We start from the raw sequence: 15633 nt of genomic DNA, 5'->3' as shown, positions 1-15633 counted from the left end.
AGCGCCAGTCGTTACACAGAACGGATTCCTGCATTTACGACTTGAAGCTGATGGTAGCATTGTACGCCGCGGTTGGTTGCATCAGATGCGCAAGATGCATGAGATGGCGCCTACATCGTTATTGACGGTATCTGATACCTAAAGACTTCCTAAATATGTATTGGATGGAGTTGCAGCATAGTTTCTACACAGTGTACCTAATTATAGTCCCATAATGGAACACCTTCCCCAACCCCCCCAAAGATAGCTTCCTACAGCGTTTAGTGCTTTTGCCCGATCTTGAAGCCATGTGGCCGTTTACAGAGTCATGCTCCCGCAAATCTTTCTTCGCCAATTCTTTCTTAGAATATGACTACATCATCATTGGGGGAGGCACTGCGGGCTGCGCTGTGGCATCGCGTCTCAGCGAAGATGAAACGTGTACCGTTCTCCTCATCGAAAAGGGGCCTGCGCAGGACAGCTGGGCCTCTAAGGTACCGCTGATATCATCTGCAATTGACGAAGACCCTAGGGCTGGGATAATCCACCGATACACAGAGCCAGCGGATTCTTCCGACGGTATAGCTCACCGTTTGGTGAATTCAGAATCACTAGGGGGGAATTCGAAGATCAATGGTATGCTCTACACGCGAGGTGTACCTGAGATCTACGAGAACTGGGCCCGGATCGGCCACGCCAACTGGTCCTGGTCCCACGTAGAGCCGTATTTCAGGAGAATCGAAGAGGTGCAGGGCCTTCCTAAAGCGACACACGCCGGTCGTTCAGGTCCGATTCACATCGTGCGACACCCTCCAATGTTCGAGGCGTATGACCACGCACAGAAGGCAGCGGCTAAGTTAGGTCTGCCTTTGGGAGAAGATGCAAATGATCCTTTGTCGGTAGCACACGGCTATTTTCCACTTGACTATACCATCGACGCTCAAGGGTATAGACACTCGGCACATCGAGCCTACTTACCTGGTCGGCTTGTTTCTCGGCGTTCTGATAGGCTCACCATCCGCACCGGCGTTATTGCCACGCGTCTGGCGCTCGACGTGAAAGAACACAGAGCTAATGGTGTCTACATACAATCTCACAAATGCCAACAAGCTGCTGAAGACGAGAGTGAACTACTCATAAAGGCGAGAAGGGAGGTGATCCTCTGCGGGGGCGCTATCGGATCGCCTCAATTGCTTCAGCTAAGCGGCGTCGGACCTGAACTATTACTCAAAAAGCATGACATCCAAGTCAAACGTCACCTCCGAGGTGTCGGCGCCGGCTTATCGGATCATCACGCGATACCCATTTGCATAGAAATCCCACCAAGAGGCACACTCTACTATTTGGAAAAGAACCCCATTTTTCTTCTCTGGCATCTACTATTGTATCTCACCATGGGTTTAGGATGGATGAAGTCGCCACCAACAAATGCTGCCATCTTTCTCAACACTTCAAACCTTGATCTTGACACTATGGAAACACATCCACAATATGATACCGACCATCCTTGCCCCAACCGGTCGGGTAAGGGGACCGAACCTGACGTGGAAATCATGTTATACCCTGCTAGTGGTGTTCAAGAGCGCTGCGAGAACAAGTCTCTTTTCACTTTATATACGTGCTTACTACGCCCCGAGTCTTCGGGCAGTATCCAGATCAAGTCTCTCGACCCAAGAGCAGACCCTTCTCTCCGACTTGGTATGCTCTCAAGTCCGAAGGACATCGAGGTCGCTCGTAAAGCATTGCGCTTCTCTCTCAAGCTCGCCGAGAGCTTCATCCAGTCTTATCCGCACCCGGCAAGGCTCTTCGTAGCTCCAAATGCAGAGACTGGCCGCGATTGGAAGGACCTCAGTGACGACGAACTTGATAAGTTCGTTCAAGATAACATAAAGCTAGTATACCACTTGTCGTCTTCGTGTCACATGGCAAATGAGGAGGACGGAGGCGTCGTGGATGATGAGCTGCGGGTGCACGGCTTCGAGAATCTGCGTATAGCTGACGCAAGCATATTTCCTACTATTCCGGCAACTCATACGATGGCCCCCACTTATATGGTCGCTGAGAGATGTGCCGATTTTATCAAAGCTACGTGGTACGAGGGATCTTCTGTATAATTAATAGTTACTATCTTAAACACCTTTTTAAACATTTTTCGTAATGCCAGGCTGGATGCTTTCGAGTATCGCGAGAAGCTCCGTGTAAGCCTTCACCTGTGAAATCATTCCTTCTTCGCTCCGAACAAACTGGCTTTCGAAGCTCACATGACAGTCTTCGATATATTTTCCGTGCGTCTCTGCCCCAGCTAGCGCGGCCCATAGGATGACGCGAGATCCCATCTCGCACGTACGTCCGACCAAGAACATTGCAATTGCGAGGGCCCAGGACATGGGAAAGACCTCGTCGCGGAAAAGATTCGTCTTGCAAAGCCCCGTATCTAGAAAATTTATGATTACGTCCCGTGTCCCGGAGAGCGAAACTTGCCGGGCCAACTCCCGCGCGATCAGCACTACCAGAAGCTTGGTTACGGGGTAGCGCCACTGCATTTGGGCATCCCCCTTTAAGGCGTTGAATATTGACGGCGCATTGCGTTCCTCGAACGTCGGGTAGAAATGCGCATTAGAAGCGACGAATACCAGATGGGGATACGAATTCTCTGTTGCGCTTTTCCTTAGCTTGGGCAAAAGCATAACGCCCATTAGGAAGGTTGAGATGACATTGACGGTGACCTGACGCTCGTAGCCTTCGAGGACCTCGTAGTTCTTACTCGAGAGACCAGCGTTCTCGATTACGATGTCAAGGCGATCAAGTCCCTCTGCCCGATAGCAGAATGACTTGACGCTGTCAAATGAGCCGAGGTCCAATTCCCAAACCTCCACCACGCCTGGCCGGCCCTCCGAAGACTCGATGTCTTTCTTGGCCATCTCGCCCTTGGCAAGATTCCTGCATCCCAAGATGACCTTCTCAGATCTAAGGCGCACGAAATGCCTAGCTGTCTCTAGGCCTAAACCACTGCTAGCTCCGGTAATAATTACAGTGCGCCCTACGCAGTCTGCGATCGGATATTCCAAAGGAGACAGCTGAGCAACCAGCGAGCTAAAGGGGTTCCTTAATCTAGAGCTTGCCCTTAGTCACCGTCATGGTAAAGGAGTTCTGGTTAATCTCAATGTAAAGTACCTACCCCAGAGGACTAGACATAGTAGGATGGGCGGCGTATGTAACTTGTGTGTACATTCTTCCAACTGAAAAACAAAGAAGGCCATGATCATCTGATAAACAAGTAGCGACCTACAGCCACAGCAGTCCTCTCAGCCTTGCTCCATGGTGCAATGCAAAAGATGCATAGTAGAGCTCATACTGTGAGAGTACACGATCGTGGGCAGGTGACAGGTACTTGGGTGGGTAGGTACTTACCAATATGGATGTTGGAGATGTTCTGGGAAAAGAAAAACTTGTAATAATATCACCCGCAGTACGGCTGGCACAGCAGCTAATACTACGTAGGACTGCTGTCTGACCACCCCCATTCTGTCCAAGATCAGATAAGGACGAGGAGCTTCAATATGCACCGACACCCCCTTGGGTGTGGTTAATGTGATCCCTTAGCTGCGCCAAGCCATCCTATCTTCTACACGCCGCATACCCCTAGGGAGGTTTGCGAGGGAAGGTCATTCCCCCTTGCCCCGGCGTTAATTATACCAACAACCAACCAACCAAGCCATCCTATCTTGCCAACGCCAACACGTCGCCGACATGCAGCCGCATGCCACCTGGAAACTAGTATTAAGATTCATGAAGTCTAAATAAGGAAGAAGATCGTTCGATCTAGAAGGATATGTAAGCTATCGGATATGTAAAGAATATAGGTAGGTAACTCCTACCTCACACTTCTCATAGGCAGGTTGCAATCCGGTTTCCTTTGGACACGTTCTCAGAAAGTTCCTACATCCTAGTGGCGCGCCGTAATGCAGTTAGAATCGTTCCTCGGCGCTGGCGCGACCTTGGTCACTGTCGCCAGTGTTTTCACAATCATTCGCGTTGCGTCAGATAAATGGCACGCGAGGAGGCTATACATTGATGATCGTCTGCTTTCCACTACCACAACCCCCAATTGCCAGGCATGGGATTGCTAATAGTTTCATAGATTTCTCTATTGTCGCTGATATATTCTTAATTGCTACCTTTGCAACACTATACAGATTGCTTAAAGGTGCGTAGCCCCTGATCGCCCCCAGCCTCGCCAACTCTTTTCTCGTCTCTATCCCGTGATGGCTAAGCCAGTATGCAGCTGCAATTGACCCTACGTCTTCACTTTACTATGTGAGCCAGGTGAGTGAGCTGAAAACTCCTGCGAGCGTAAAACAGCCAGCCTCATACGAAACTCTTCTAGTTACAAGTAGCCATGGTCTTCTTGACCGGGTTCTCGATGTGGACCGCCAAAGCACCCGTGCTGTTGCTTTATATCCGCTTGTTCGGTCTTCACAAGTGGATGCGACTGAGTTGTCTGGCGACGCTCGCAGTTATGGCTTTGGTGATCTTAATCGGCGATGCCTACAATGCTGCAAAGTGTATGCCGCAAGACATAACGAGCCCAGGTTATATCGAGTATGTCACGAATTGCAACCGAGTTGGCTCGACCGTAGGAGTCATATGTGGATTCGTCGGAGTCTTCAGCGATGCCGTTATCTTCTGTCTACCTCTACCTATACTCGCTAAGTTGCATCTTCCGTTGGCGAAAAAGCTTGGGCTCTCTGTCGTGTTTCTAGTTGGTGCCCTGTAAGTACCTAATGATTCGTAACACTTCAGCAATACCCATGATCCGGTCTGACGAGCTACAAAGTGCCATAGTTACCAGTGCAGTCGCACTCAAATACAAATGGGATTCTCTGTCGGGAGAGGCAACTGATATCATGCTGGCCTCTACATTGTCGTATGTCAGCCTCTGTTCGGCAATGAATTGTCAGATGACGAGTCACTAATATATCGATACAGCGTGATTGAGAACACAGTAGTCATAATCGTCGGCTGCGTGCCAGCTACCAATGCACTCTGGTCTAAACTTGCCGCCGATACGTGGTTACGGTCGAAGATCGACACTCTATTTTCCCAAGTCTCACACATCCTGACTACCCGCAAGAGCACTGGCTCTGACCAGACAGCGAGACAGCAATCCTCCGAGCAGAACTCTTCAGTTATACATCTACATGACGATGTCGGGTACCCTGGAAGTCGGAATGGCAGGCCCACGACAGCGTTTGGTGAGAGAAAGGACGCACAATCTAATACTGTTATTTCATTAGAGGACATGGCCAGAAGTCGTTGAAATGGGCGGAACGTGGGTCGTATTGTCAATTGTCACGGTAGTTATTAAGAGAGTTAGGAGAGTTTGATCCCCTCAATAAAATGCACCAGCAAATTAATATTGATACCAGTTGTAACCAATTGCTTGACGATAGGCTCTCCCTCCAGATTGATGAAACACGTACATCATCATCTACCTACTAGGTAGTTAGGTACCTGGTATAATTCGCTGCCGGTGCCAAGACCATTATCGGCGCTTACACTGTTTCTGCACGATACTGTCTGAGATGTATTCTCGATGAAAGCCTCTTGGGGTTCGTGTAATGTGTGACGGGGAATCATTGGGGGTGCGGGGTCCTGTACCTAGGTACCTAGGTAGGTAGTATTTCATCTTATCTCGGGGTAAGTAAGGCTGTGAATTATTTATGTATTAAGTAGCAGGTAGGCTGAGAGCGAATTCAAATTACGGGCGACTTCGGTGTCACACGGCTAAACGCCACGGCGTCTGATATTCCCGATACAGTAGTATTTATGAGAATAAGCATAGGTTGGTAGGTAAACAAGCCGACAATTCCTCCTCGTGAGAGAGAGAAATTAAAGATGGTAAAACGCTGAAGAATTATTAATTAAATTACCTAATCTTCTAAAGTTCCAAGATTTTTATATTAGTCCTTGTCATATAAGGCGGTTACGGAGAAATGCATTATGTTGTTGATATATCATTTTACAATTTTCACCGACCTTTTGTATCACGCTCGTTTTCTGCATTTTAGTAGGTACCTACTTATTGCCGGAGCTTGTCGTATCTACGAATGCGAGTGCCAAGCCCGAGCTGAGCTATTGCCATGCTGTGCTACTCGACTCTTTTTCGATATATATCCGCCAACCGTGACATTCGCCACACTGCAACCACATTCACACACGGCATATGAGGTTACACAGACTCATAGCCTGCCTAGGTACTTAGGTACTTCAATTTGATACAACAAGCATATGACCCGCAGGAGGATGGATTCCAACCGAGCGATTGTTGAAACAGATACGAGTTAGAAATATCATTGTTGTATGTTAGGAGGTTTAAGTTGCTAGAAGTACCTAGTAGGCAAGTAGTAGTTTGTAGTAGTACATTATACCCCTAAGATATAGGGTGTAGACTCCCAGCCACCTAATATTCCAGGAGCGATTGGGTCATATAACGTAGCCCAATGAAATGCGCAAGAAAAGCCGATCTACCTAGTCTACAATATTATGAAATGTCGAGTGATTACAAGAGAGTGTATCCAAGTGAATAATAGCAGTGAAGTCAGGGTAGAACCGCCTCCTCAGAACCACGCTCAATCCCACTTTGAGCCCGCCCGCCCTTCTCCTTTGCTCCTGTAGTTGAATCCTCCGTCTTATTGCCATCAAGTCCAAATTCCGTGTTCAACTCCGTAGAAAGCTCCAGCCCCCTCTCAATGCCTACGGCAAGGAAACTTACTGCCGAGATCCCCAGCCCAAACCACCATATTGCATTCAGACTCCGTACATACACTTGCTCAACCTCGTTCCAGACAGCCCCGTCCACTGATCCGGCCAAGGCATTAGCCTGACTTGCGAAGGAGTACGCACCACCATTTCGTAGTTGATCCCTTAACGAAGGTGACGAGACAAGGGATAAGTTATTATTAATGATTCCATTGAAAAGAATCGACGGGATCGTGACGCCCCATATGTACCCAAATGTTTTGATGAAGGAAAAGGCGGCGGTAGCGGAAGCAACGTCGGACTCTGGGAGTGCTGCCATGATTGCGGGTAGACAGGTCGAAACCGGGATGCCCACCCCGACCGAGACAATTAGTTGGAAGAACACCCAAGCCACCGCGTGCGAATTGCCGCGGAGGATCGTAAGTAATCCAAATCCAACGATGCCCAAAGCAAAGGCGAAAGCGTGCAAGGGTCTATAAGCACCAAATGCACTTAATAACACGCCGCCTATTACCGCAGAGACCAATGTCCCAATGGCCAAGGGAAGATAGTAAACTCCCGAGTAGAACACTGTAGCCCGTAGTACTGCCTGGAAATACACGGGCAGGAAATATCCAAGTGTTGTAGCGAGGACAGAAGCAAAGAAGGTCAGTACGTAAGCCGTCGCCGAGGTGCGATTGCTAAAGAGACGGGACGGTACGCTGGGATAGGCAGTGAAATGTTCCCAGATGTGGAAGGCGATCCAACCGAGCACTCCAAGGACGATGGGTAGTATGATGCGCCACGAAGACCAAGGAAACTCAATGCCACCTGTGACCAGCCCAAACATAAGGGCTATGAGACTTGGGATGAAAACGACGTTTCCGATGTAATCAACACGCAATAGTCTGCCCCAACCTCGACCTCGCGCATCTCCTGACTTCATCTTCATGAATAGCAGAAGGGTGAAGAATGGCACGCCGCAAACAGGGATGTTCAACCAAAATATCCAGCGCCAATTCGCACGGGCGAGAGCGCCGCCAAGGACGGGACCGATAGCAGCAGCTACTGCAGCGGACGAGTTGACAATGCCCAGGTATTTGCCACGCTCGCGTAGAGGGACCAGATCACAGCAGATAATATCTATCAAGACGTACATACCACCAGCCCCTATTCCTTGGATGGAGCGGCCGGCGATGAACATGCCAACATTGTAAGCGCCGCCGGCAATGCCGCTGCCTATAATGAAAAGGGCAACGGATACGATAGTCGGAAGTTTACGACCGAGGGCATCGGCAAACTGGCCGATGAGCGGTTGCAGCACGGTCGAGGCGATAACGAAAGAGTTGGCGATCCACACGTATTGTGAGGACCCGCCGATGTCTTTGGTAATCGTGGGTAAAGCTGTTGTGACAATCATAGCATCGAGCGCCGAGACAAAGGCAAGTAGACTCAGCGACGCGATGATGGTCCAGAATTGCGTTTGCCGGTTTGCGGACTGGGCCGGCGACTTCTGGTCCACCAGGGACGCCGAAGTTGCCCTATTTTCGACGGAAGGCCCTTCCAGCATCCTTCAAGACGCTTTGACTGACTAACTGGTGCGGTAATAAAAAGTAATAATTAATGCAGAGACGTGCATTGATGAAAAGACTCTACTACGATAGCTTAGAAATAAAATGGTTAAAAGCGCAAGATTGTAGGTCTTATATGATGCTTGGAAGATGATTTCGCTGGTTCTATACTTTTTTGGCCTGCCGTTAGTTGCTTGAAACTGAGTTGTCAGTAGCATTATGAAATTTCAATCTCGATTGATAGGGAGACGGTGCAGGATAACTACCTACATACCTAGGTACATAGTGTTATGTTTAGGTAGGTACTTAGTACCTAAGTTGGAGAATGTAACACGTGGATGGATGCACGCACCTCAGGCTGTCAGGATACACAAACATAATTTATTACATACATACTTCGTAAGGGGCGGTCCTGTACGACAATCAAGAGTTCTTGGCTTACAGTCGATAGGTAGGCCTAGGTAGGCAATGTACCAACAGACAAGATCGGCATGGCCCCCCTTTTTATCAACCCTCGCCTTAATAAAACGTAGAACTGTTCGACGAGCAAAAAGGAATCGTACCTACTTACCTACCTACCTGTCTACCTATCTATCTACCTACCAATCTATATACACTAAACACTACCTAGAATGGATCCATCGCGGGCTATTGATGCACTGAAGGAGGCCATCCCAGATGGCCAATTCTTCTTTCGAGGTACGACTGAGTACGGAGACAGGAACTCTTCATATCTCTCTCAGCTAGAAAGCGACCTCAAGCCAGCCTGCATCTTCCAGCCCCGCTCCCTACAAAACGTTGTGACGTTCGTGCGGACTATTCGACCTTTTGCCTGCAAGGGAGAAGCTCAGTTCGCCGTTCGTGGGGGCGGCCAACAGCCTGCACCTGGCTGTGCCAACATTCAAGATGGTATCACCGTCGATCTAAGCAACCTAGCCGGGATCGAGGTCAAGAAAGACCAGGGCCTGATAGAAATTGGCGCTGGGGCACGCTGGGGCGCCGTCTATGACAAGCTTGATGGCTCTGGAATTGGAGTCGCCGGTGGCAGAGCCAACAACTGTGGCATTGGTGGGCTGTCACTCGAAGGTATGTTCACGCACGTCTAGATATAATACCATTTCTTACGGCGGCAGCTGAGTATTCGCAGGTGGTCTCTCTTTCTTCTCTTCGCGGGAGGGATTCATATGCGACAATGTTGTCAACTATGAGATTGTGCTGGCTTCAGGTGAAGTCGTCAATGCCAACGCCAAGCAACATCCAGATCTATGGAGAGCGCTGCGAGGCGGTGGAAACAACTTTGGGATAGTCACACGCTACGACTTCAAGACCTTCCCTCAGGGCTCTATTTGGGGAGGTAACATCTACTACTTTCTCCCGAGTATCCCCAGTCAAATCGAGAATCTTGTGAATGAGCTCAATCGACCGAATCCATCCCACGAGACCCATCTCATGGTCAGCATCGGATATGCGGGCGCCCTGAGCCCGGATCCCGTCGGGTTGAATACGGTTTATTTCACGCAGGCTGTAGAAAACCCGCCAGAATTAACCCCATTCATGTCCGTCCAACCGCAGATCGAACAGTATAGCTCGGTACGGACAATGACATTGAAAGAAGCTGCCACAGATCAGGCTGCAGGCGTCTCGATGGGCACACGGTATGTGTAGACCGCTTGATCCGTGTCAACAACTCGTATCCTGACTCTTACGTTCTAATAGGTGTGCGTATATGAACATCACGGTAAAAAGCAATGCTGCGGCGTTGATAGCTGCTTCGGAGATATACAAAGAAGCCCTCGAACCTGTCAAATCCGTAGAAGGGCTTAGATGCTCTTTCACTCTCCAGCCGTATCCCGCTTCACTGCTGGAGAAGTCTTCTCAGAACGGAGGGAATTCCTTGGGTCTAGAGACAACCCACGAACCTCTTGTGTCGGTCTTGCTTCTTTCCTACTGGCAGAATGTAGGCGATGACGGTAGGATTCTGGAGATGATGGGCAATGCACTTGAGAAGATCAAGGCAGAGGCAGCTTCTCGAGAGCAGCTGGTACCCTACGTGTATATGAACTACGCCTTTGTCAACCAGGACCCCGTAGGGTCTTATGGTGAAGACAGCAAGAGGCATCTAACGGAGGTCAGCAAAAAGTACGATCCAGAGGGTCTTTTCCAAAAAGGCTGTCCAGGAGGGTTTAAACTACATCACTAGGTAGGTATCTCATATCTTAGACTTGAACATCTCGAGTAGTACCTAGGCACCTGTCAACAGAGAAAAGTCAAAATTTTCTATCTATGTTAAGTAATTATCCGTATCCCGACCCCTGAAAGCATTCCCTCGAAAGAGTGCACGAGCGAGTCCTAGTAGTTAGGGTGAATAGAACCCACAGAAGAAAACCGCAGAACGAGGAACTCTACAGACCAACCATTACCTAGAACAACCATCCATTTCCAACCCTGTAAGGCTCGAGGTTAGGCCGATCGACAGGTAGTAATTGCTAATCAGGGAATGTTGAGCCCCCAGAGGCAATATTTGGCATCATAGTAGAATACCGGGGTCATCAGATGTATCACCAATTGCGTATATTAGAGCTTGTCACGTCTCATATCCCCAGGAAGGTTGCGAAGAGGAGCCCACGCCGTTCGCTCAGACGTTAACACGGAACAACAACAACAACGACTCCCCCCCTAAAAATCACTAGAGATGTGACAGTTGGCAGGGAGTTAGCGACCAGCGAAGTGACCGGGACTGCAAAGCAACCGTACCCGGTATCTAAAGAGCAGGGGTTTAGGGGGTGGGAGGTACGCCATGTACCTCACACCCGCCCCCACCCCTCCAGATTTACTTGCCATATTTGACTTACAATTTCCGAATATATTTCATATAATTATAATCCTTTGAGTAAGTGTATAGCAATAAAGCCTGTTCCTTTCCTTTTGTCACGATCAATTAACCGCTACCAAACCTAGCAGGCCGAAAGAATGCGAAAACGTACACTCGAACAGCCCTTGCGGTTGATATGTCTTATCAGCTACATAGGACTATCCAGGTCGCATGACTGGAGCACTTTCGACATAATGGACGGCCAATGGGCCCAAGTTATAGAGAAGGATGTCTGTATCGTCGGCGGAGGAAGCAGCGGTGTCCACGCTGCTGTATCTCTACTTGACATGAATAGGACGTTGGCGATAATCGAGCGCAATGATCGTCTTGGGGGCCATTGCGAAACATGGACGGATCCTAGCTCTGGGGTGTCTGTCGACTACGGTGTCGTTATACACCAACCGCTTCAGGCGGTCTATGACTTTTTCAACAAATTCAACATTCCGTTACTGAATATGTCTTCCGTCCCGTGGAACAAGCCTGGGGATCCTGCAAATACATCACTACCAGCTGTATGTTACAATTCTATCCGGGAAGACGTGGACTTCCGTGATGGGTCGAGCGTAGACCGCGGCATCGATCCGGGAGTTGACGATGCCTTTTCGCGTCTAGGCAGCATACTCTCCGATTACCCATACCTCCTTCAGGGATACGATCTCCCCGACCCAATTCCTGAAGATCTCATCATACCATTTGGGGCTTTCCTCGAAAAGCATAATTTAACAGCAGTTATCCCTACCTACTACCAGTTTTCACAGGGAATGGGCAATCTATTGGATATCCCGACCATCTACGTGGTCAAGTACTTCAACTTGGGCGACCTCCAAGCCTTATCCCAGGGGTACCTTACCGCAGCCAATGGCGATACGTCAATGCTTTACAGGAAAGCCAGAGACTACGTGGGACGACCCAACATATTTCTTCAGTCCACCGTCGTTTCTACTAAGAGGCAAAATACAACGTCAGGAAATCTCGAACTTCTCATCTCGACCAAGGGGGAGGGACTCCAACTACTCTCGTGCAAGCAAGCCCTCTTAACCATCCCTCCGACCCTCTTGAATCTGGGGGGATGGGACTTATCCGCAGAAGAGTACGCAGTGTTCTCGCAGTACGTCAACGCCAACGGGTACTGGACGGGACTCGTCACGGATGTCGGACTTAGTCAGACAACAACGTACTGGAACGCCGCGGCCGCCACGCCTTTCCAGATCCCGGTGCTTCCGGGGCTGTACGTCCTAACACCCGTCGGGGTGGTCGACAACGTATGGGCGGTCAAATTCGGGTCCAATACCGCGGACCTGAGCGACGACCTAGTCCAAGAGTATATACAAGCGCAAATCCGCACCTTGAGATCTGTGAACAACGTCACTACTAGTGCGAAGGAACCGAAGTTTTTGGCCTTCTCATCGCACACGCCGTTCCAACTCCAAGTTCCTCCCGAGGCTATCTGGGACGGCTTCTTCGGGAACCTCACCGCGCTACAGGGCGGCTTTGGCGGCAGGATGTTTTACAGCGGCGCGGCATTCCATACACCGTATAGCGCATTGCTTTGGCGATTCAACGAGGAGGTTGTCTTGCCCCTGATGATGCAGTAGACGGAGCGGCGCCAGATGTAATAGGATAATTGCATCACCCTTCTTGCCTAGTTATTCTATAGGCTCTGTGTAGGGTACCTACATACCTAGTATATATTATGGTATGATTGCACAACTGAGCAAGTCAAACGTGGATTTACTAGGCACCTAAGTCCGTTTAAGCCAAAGCACGTTGCAATCTCAACCCTCCATTATATTCTTATAAGTTGTTGTCGTCGATCTCCATGCTATTATTTTTCAACTTATTCTGTTGCGCATATCTTCTCATATCTAATATTCATTTCTTATCCATCTTTTGGCAATCTTTGATGGCCTAATGGTTAGGTTAGGCACCTGTCGGTAGAACAGCTGCTTAGCTACTGGAATAGGAAAGCTTATCACTTATTAAATGTGGATGGGACGAAAAATGAGGGATTCAAAAGAAAATACTAGCATAAGGCGAGATTTGAAAAGGCTCAAGACAGAAATCATGCCCTTTATGTAAGAATGAGGTCGGCGTGTACTTGTGGATTATAGGGTCCTGTTTCCGGATCCGGATCCCAAATAGTGTCAGGAAAAGTAGTGCTCCTTTGATGGATGTCATACATAAAGTGAATGCTACTTAGGTAGTAGTATAATATTAATGAACTATTAACGCTTGCGCTTCGAAGCACCTTTGAGGGTGCTGCGCACCTTATATACGGTCTACCCTGATCTTGCACTATACCTAATCGGGAACTACCTAGTGCCAATTGTCCCCTGACAAAAAGTTGTCGCCTTGCGAATGTTAACAATCATTTCACCTGATAAATAGGTTTTACATCCGGGATTCAGTTTCGAATGTATACCTGAGCCATACCCGCTTTATAGCTGTCCTACGTGCAACAGATAGAAACGTTCCATCGTCGGCGACGCCACCTTTCAATCACCAGAGCCGGGGATCCTATACGAGAATGGAGAATGAATAATACGCCCGCCTCCGGTCATCATGCGCTTCGGTCACACCAACAGATTGCTTGGTGACTGGCGCGCTTCCGTGTCTCGTATGAAAAAACAAGCCTTATTCAGATCTTTGCAATTCCAAGACAATTACATGCTTCGAATCATTCCGGCGTGAGTAGGCGAGTAAGATCAAGTGATTAGCCGTGGGATATGTTCAGATATATACAGCACATACATGGTCTAGCCTTCATTCATCATATTATCAAGATATGCAGAACATGTGCTATGCCATATGATAGTGTGAGGTCGTTTTGACCATCATCATGCCGCGTTCGTGTCACCTTGCCATTCGAGGGTGGTCTTGGGACTTTGATGCTTCTTATGCTTTAAACTCGGCATATTTTCGCCAATTGTTTGCTACTTGAACTAATAGTCATAAACTTCAGACAACGTTGAAAATTTGCCAAGATTTTAAAGCAAGGACATCTGGAATGACAAGGATATATAGACTTGTATATTCGGCAGCCACGGGCAACTCAACTTTTTGACCTTTACTATGTAGAGGCTCTAGGTAGCCTACCTAGGTATGATTGGTCACTGGTGACATATCGGTGAGCCCCGCCGATCACGACAACCAAGACAGGTGATCGCGAGAGAAGCCATCGACATAAGACGGGATGCTGTTGTACCTAGCCATACCTTACCAAGGTAAGCAATCAGCGATATCTTGGTATGATGAAACCGGGCGAGGCTCGCCAACTCTTAAATTAGCAAGTTCGGTTTGGTATGACGTTGTGTAACCGTGCGATGATATGAAAAGGGTCTTTGGGATTCGCCAAGCGTGTGAAGGGCTGAAAAAGGTGGAAATTTTGGGCTGTACCTTTTGCGGCGGTAAACCTGAACTGTCAGACTGTGCCACTTTAGGTGGTCCATAATAATGAACGCTTCATAAAAATAGAATTATGGAGTGTTTCGCTAAACAAAAGTATGAGAAATGTTATGCATGCATATATGTAATTCAATCTGACGTAATAACCAGCGTTTCTGTACTGTGAGGGTTTCCGTTTTCTTTACGGAGGATTTTCGTCGTTGGTATTTAACCCTGAATTGATATGCATGAATTACCTACTTGAGGCCCAATTTTCAAATCTACCCACGGACCAGCTCTACAAAGAGCAGACGTACCCCGGTCCCGCCAACGGGGAAATCGGAGAGCCGGGACGAGGACGACATTTGGGGTAGGTAGGTTGGATGTGTGGCGGAATCGGAGACTTATTACGCGGTTGTATGATGTTGATCGGGAGGCTATAGTGAGGGAGATGTTGGAAGTTTTCAACATGGATTCTCATGGCAATGCAATGTCGGTTTGTAGGTTTAGGGCTCAGGTTATGCTAGAATATACGGGAGCTTGGCATGGGATGTGTTGGGCGGATATTGATTGGTGTTTTTTGGAAAGTTATGAGGATGAGAGTGAGATGCTTATTTTGAAGAATGTCGTTTTTACAGTGAGTGATGCGGGTAAGAATGCTCAATCTTTATAAGTGTACGTTGAATAAAGAGTAGATATTGGGTATATTTGACGCGTAGTTAATATATGAAGAGCGTGTTGGATTAGGGTGGTCACCTGACATACCAATTGGACGTGGAGCTAAACGTTACCGTTGCCCTGAAAAGTCCGTCTTCTCTTCCTGAGTCGTGACTGAGTAAAACGGCGTTTGTGCTAAACCTGATACGGAGGGATGACGATGTGAACACTCTGGAGCCCGCGACCCCCATTCTAGCTGTCTTAGCGTTGTGATATCGCGTGGCATCCGAATCCTTGGGTAAAGCTGAGACGTCTAATTGAGTTACAATTATCAGAGACATAATAAGGCTAGCTTCGAAATCTTGGAACCTGCCGAGTCCAAGAATCCATTATGGCTTGGTATATGATTAGTAACTGAAGAAAGAGTTA

The 15633-nt window shown here is 48.4% G+C and overlaps 6 protein-coding genes across 6 annotated transcripts; 4 read left to right on the top strand and 2 right to left on the bottom strand.

Annotated features, from left to right (window-relative positions):
• Positions 1 to 204: 204 nt before the first annotated feature.
• F4807DRAFT_177758 (alcohol oxidase) lies at positions 205 to 2107 on the top strand. Its single transcript, XM_047993542.1, has one exon. It carries the CDS (start codon positions 288 to 290, stop codon positions 2091 to 2093), a length of 1806 nt encoding a protein of 601 aa, XP_047851956.1. The 5' UTR covers positions 205 to 287; the 3' UTR covers positions 2094 to 2107.
• An 8-nt stretch (positions 2108 to 2115) lies between these two features.
• Positions 2116 to 3447, bottom strand: F4807DRAFT_434585 (short chain dehydrogenase). Its single transcript, XM_047998810.1, has 2 exons — positions 3158 to 3447; positions 2116 to 3090 (listed from the first exon to the last, which is right to left on the bottom strand). Exons 1-2 carry the CDS (start codon positions 3208 to 3210, stop codon positions 2121 to 2123), a joined length of 1023 nt encoding a protein of 340 aa, XP_047851955.1. The 5' UTR covers positions 3211 to 3447; the 3' UTR covers positions 2116 to 2120.
• Positions 3448 to 5965, top strand: F4807DRAFT_434567 (uncharacterized protein). The gene is made up of 6 exons (XM_047998809.1): positions 3448 to 4059; positions 4121 to 4186; positions 4265 to 4305; positions 4367 to 4752; positions 4817 to 4906; positions 4969 to 5965. Exons 1-6 carry the CDS (start codon positions 3942 to 3944, stop codon positions 5297 to 5299), a joined length of 1032 nt encoding a protein of 343 aa, XP_047851954.1. The 5' UTR covers positions 3448 to 3941; the 3' UTR covers positions 5300 to 5965.
• A 247-nt stretch (positions 5966 to 6212) lies between these two features.
• F4807DRAFT_434564 (major facilitator superfamily domain-containing protein) lies at positions 6213 to 8661 on the bottom strand. The gene has a single exon (XM_047998808.1). The coding sequence runs from the start codon at positions 8288 to 8290 to the stop codon at positions 6581 to 6583; it is 1710 nt and encodes a 569-aa protein (XP_047851953.1). The 5' UTR covers positions 8291 to 8661; the 3' UTR covers positions 6213 to 6580.
• A 262-nt stretch (positions 8662 to 8923) lies between these two features.
• On the top strand, positions 8924 to 10491 carry F4807DRAFT_452817 (FAD-binding domain-containing protein; the record flags this gene model as incomplete). Its single annotated transcript, XM_048000374.1, has 3 exons — positions 8924 to 9377; positions 9439 to 9946; positions 10008 to 10491. The coding sequence occupies 3 exons, from the start codon at positions 8924 to 8926 to the stop codon at positions 10489 to 10491; spliced, it is 1446 nt and encodes a 481-aa protein (XP_047851952.1).
• Positions 10492 to 11106: 615 nt separating this feature from the next.
• Positions 11107 to 12966, top strand: F4807DRAFT_177693 (uncharacterized protein). The gene has a single exon (XM_047993541.1). It carries the CDS (start codon positions 11262 to 11264, stop codon positions 12756 to 12758), a length of 1497 nt encoding a protein of 498 aa, XP_047851951.1. The 5' UTR covers positions 11107 to 11261; the 3' UTR covers positions 12759 to 12966.
• Positions 12967 to 15633: the final 2667 nt, after the last annotated feature.

Source organism: Annulohypoxylon truncatum (genome assembly GCF_022578515.1).
Source record: "Annulohypoxylon truncatum strain CBS 140777 unplaced genomic scaffold F4807scaffold_27, whole genome shotgun sequence".
NCBI lineage: Eukaryota > Fungi > Ascomycota > Sordariomycetes > Xylariales > Hypoxylaceae > Annulohypoxylon > Annulohypoxylon truncatum.
This window is presented reverse-complemented; position numbering and strand designations above follow the sequence as displayed.

Bases quoted from the DNA above. Each gene is read 5' to 3' on its own strand.
- F4807DRAFT_177758 (XM_047993542.1), top strand. From the start codon at position 288: ATGTGGCCGTTTACAGAGTCATGCTCCCGCAAATCTTTCTTCGCCAAT.
- F4807DRAFT_434585 (XM_047998810.1), bottom strand. From the start codon at position 3,210: ATGTACACACAAGTTACATACGCCGCCCATCCTACTATGTCTAGTCCT. The intron at 3,091-3,157 runs GTAGGTACTTTA...GGCAAGCTCTAG, and splicing joins ACTATGTCTAGTCCTCTGGG to ATTAAGGAACCCCTTTAGCT.
- F4807DRAFT_434567 (XM_047998809.1), top strand. From the start codon at position 3,942: ATGCAGTTAGAATCGTTCCTCGGCGCTGGCGCGACCTTGGTCACTGTC. The intron at 4,306-4,366 runs GTGAGTGAGCTG...AAACTCTTCTAG, and splicing joins CACTTTACTATGTGAGCCAG to TTACAAGTAGCCATGGTCTT. The intron at 4,907-4,968 runs GTATGTCAGCCT...ATATCGATACAG, and splicing joins ATGCTGGCCTCTACATTGTC to CGTGATTGAGAACACAGTAG.
- F4807DRAFT_434564 (XM_047998808.1), bottom strand. From the start codon at position 8,290: ATGCTGGAAGGGCCTTCCGTCGAAAATAGGGCAACTTCGGCGTCCCTG.
- F4807DRAFT_177693 (XM_047993541.1), top strand. From the start codon at position 11,262: ATGCGAAAACGTACACTCGAACAGCCCTTGCGGTTGATATGTCTTATC.